The following is a 2,396-nucleotide window of genomic DNA, read 5'->3' as shown; positions in this document are numbered from 1 at the left end:
TCTCTCAAAGGATTGAATGAACAACAGGAGAGGAAACATCGGCTTTGAACATTCGAGCTACGTTTAATATCCTTGTGAACAAATCCTGGCAGAGAACACATTGTCAGCACCTCAAGGACTCAGAAAGGTGATGCTCGTGTCTGAGCCACCACAAACCTAATGGGCCAGAAGGGCTAGTTTGGCAAGAAGAGGGGCAAGGGGAGGGGGAAGAGGAAAAGGAGAGAGACTGGAGGGCAGCCAAGGCCCAGGATGCTTCAGAAGCTCAGCAGCATCCAGAGGTGGCCCACAGGATGGGAGTCTGAGGTAGACAGGGCTCTGGGAGCCTCAGCAGGACCTAGATTGCGGAGACACTAGCGTGTCCAGTGGATGAAATCTGTCAGGGGGTGACGCGCAGGTGTTAGCAGATTCCCAAAAAAGTCTGGGAGGAAGAATAAACTTTGGAGAATCTGGTAAAGACCATGGAGCCAGTACCACCAGCGGCCACACACAGGAGGGCCTTTCATGCGAGACCAGGGACCTGCAAATACCCAAAGCTCTGACGTGGACTTGTGGCCAGTCTCAAAGATCCTCCACACACAAGAGCAGTGGAGCCCAGAGGCATCGTTAGGCTTAGGGGACAGGGGCACAGCAGTGCCCAGAAGCCTCAGCAGGATGCTGGAGCCCAGGGCTCAGAGGGACTGGGCTGTCCATCAAGGGTCCAACAGCAGGCAAGGGTTGAGGCTTGAGGCCCCAGCTGTGTCTTGGGAGAGGCACCTCTTAGCCTGGCCCTGGACTGTTTACTCCTGAGTGCCCTGATCCCGAGGACGACGATTTGAAACATGCCTGCCACTTAGACGGAGATCAGGGGTGGCTGGGCATGGGGTTGGCCACCGGGTGGATCTGGGCTTCCCGGAGCTGCAAGCAGCAGAAGCCTCGAGCTGGGCAGCGGAGGAAGAACGCCGGACTCGTGCAGGGCTTGAGGACACAGAACGCACGGGGACTCGGCGGCAGGTCCCACCACCCGCAGACCCTGCACGACGGTGGCGTGAGGCCACACGAGGCGGGCAGTACCTTGGGCTGAAAGCAGCCCCCCCAGGCTCGCGGACCTCCCTCCAGGCACTCAACTCCAGGCTGCCAGGCGAGGACAGGTGCTCCGTGTGTTCCAGCGCCACCCGATCCTGTCCCCGTTTCCACAGCTCGTAGCGCTCGGGTTGCAGGATGCGCACGAACGCGTCCATGGAGAACACCACCCGCGCCGCCCCGCAGCTGCACTGCGACGCCACTTTGCCATAATCGACCCAGCGCGGGGTGGCGAAGTTGATGGCTTCGGCGCAGTTGAAGCCGTGGTTGAAGCCCGAGTGGTAGCCATAGGGAAACGTCACCATGAACTCGCCCGCCTCCTGAGTGGCGCGGCCAAAGGGGATGCCCTGGGCCTTGAGGACCGTGGGCGAGATGAGCGCCACCTTGTGTCTCAGGAAGGCCTCGCAGCCCCGCGCGGGGCCAGGGAACAGCTCCCTGGCCAGGCGTTCCAGGCGCCGGCCGTGCGCAGGGGGCACCGCGTACCACGTCTTGGGCTCCCCGAAGTGCAGGAAGTTGAGGCTGTAAAGGTCCATGTCCTCCGTGTGCCAGGCGAAGGCGGTCTTCCACATGCCGAAGTACAGGTACGGGCTGTTGACGCCGTCGATGGCCACTCCGCACTCCTGCTCCAGCAGGTCCTGGATGGTGCCCAGGTGGCCCAGGTTCCACTGCTTCGTGTTCTCATCGAACAAGGAGCCACTGACATCGGCGCCGTAGATGGGGGAACCGCGCAGGCGCGTTTTCCAGTATTTTTGCTCCAGGTCCTCAAAATCCAAGTGTGGTGGAGCTTGATATTTTACAGTATGTGCTAGGTGGTGATACTGGCTCACGGTCATGGCTCTTTTCTTTCTGTGGTACTGAGTAAACACACCTGCCTCCCCAAAGGCTACCTGCTGGAGAGGGGCAGCTATTAAGATGTCACTGATACCCTCATAAGTCTGTCTGGCTTTCCATCCTTTGGGGGGAATTACCTTGGCCAGGCCTGCTCTGTATGCACCTTGGGATTCTATGTAAGCGATGTATTTATCAAAATCATTAAACTCTTCTTTGGTTGGATGAAATATCATTATGCTACAACTTGGGTTCTGGGCATAATTGGCCTTAGACTTCATAGCCTCCATTAATTAGTAATAATCTCAAGTTTTTAGATATGTTCTGGATAGGTGAGGATGCTGGAAAATGCTCCTTTTTTTGGTTTTGAGTATGAGTCACGAAGAACCCCCAGTGGACTTTTATGCAAGAAGTTGACAATATTTCTTAGCCTTGCTGATTTTCTAGGGGACTCCACTCAGTGAAGAAGCTTTGTCCAGGACTGATGGTGGCTGATCTTGCAAGTCAGT

The 2,396-nt window shown here is 56.7% G+C and overlaps 1 protein-coding gene across 1 annotated transcript; it reads right to left on the bottom strand.

Annotated features, from left to right (window-relative positions):
* Positions 1–609: 609 nt before the first annotated feature.
* Positions 610–2,177, bottom strand: KDM4D (lysine demethylase 4D). The gene is made up of 2 exons (XM_047754345.1): positions 823–2,177; positions 610–733 (listed from the first exon to the last, which is right to left on the bottom strand). Exons 1-2 carry the CDS (start codon positions 2,175–2,177, stop codon positions 610–612), a joined length of 1,479 nt encoding a protein of 492 aa, XP_047610301.1.
* Between the last annotated feature and the right edge of the window lie 219 nt (positions 2,178–2,396).

This window comes from Phacochoerus africanus, chromosome 11 (genome assembly GCF_016906955.1).
Source record: "Phacochoerus africanus isolate WHEZ1 chromosome 11, ROS_Pafr_v1, whole genome shotgun sequence".
NCBI classification, from domain to species: Eukaryota; Metazoa; Chordata; class Mammalia; order Artiodactyla; family Suidae; genus Phacochoerus; species Phacochoerus africanus.
The sequence above is the reverse complement of the archived record's forward strand: the minus strand, read 5'-3'. Positions and strand labels throughout refer to the sequence as shown.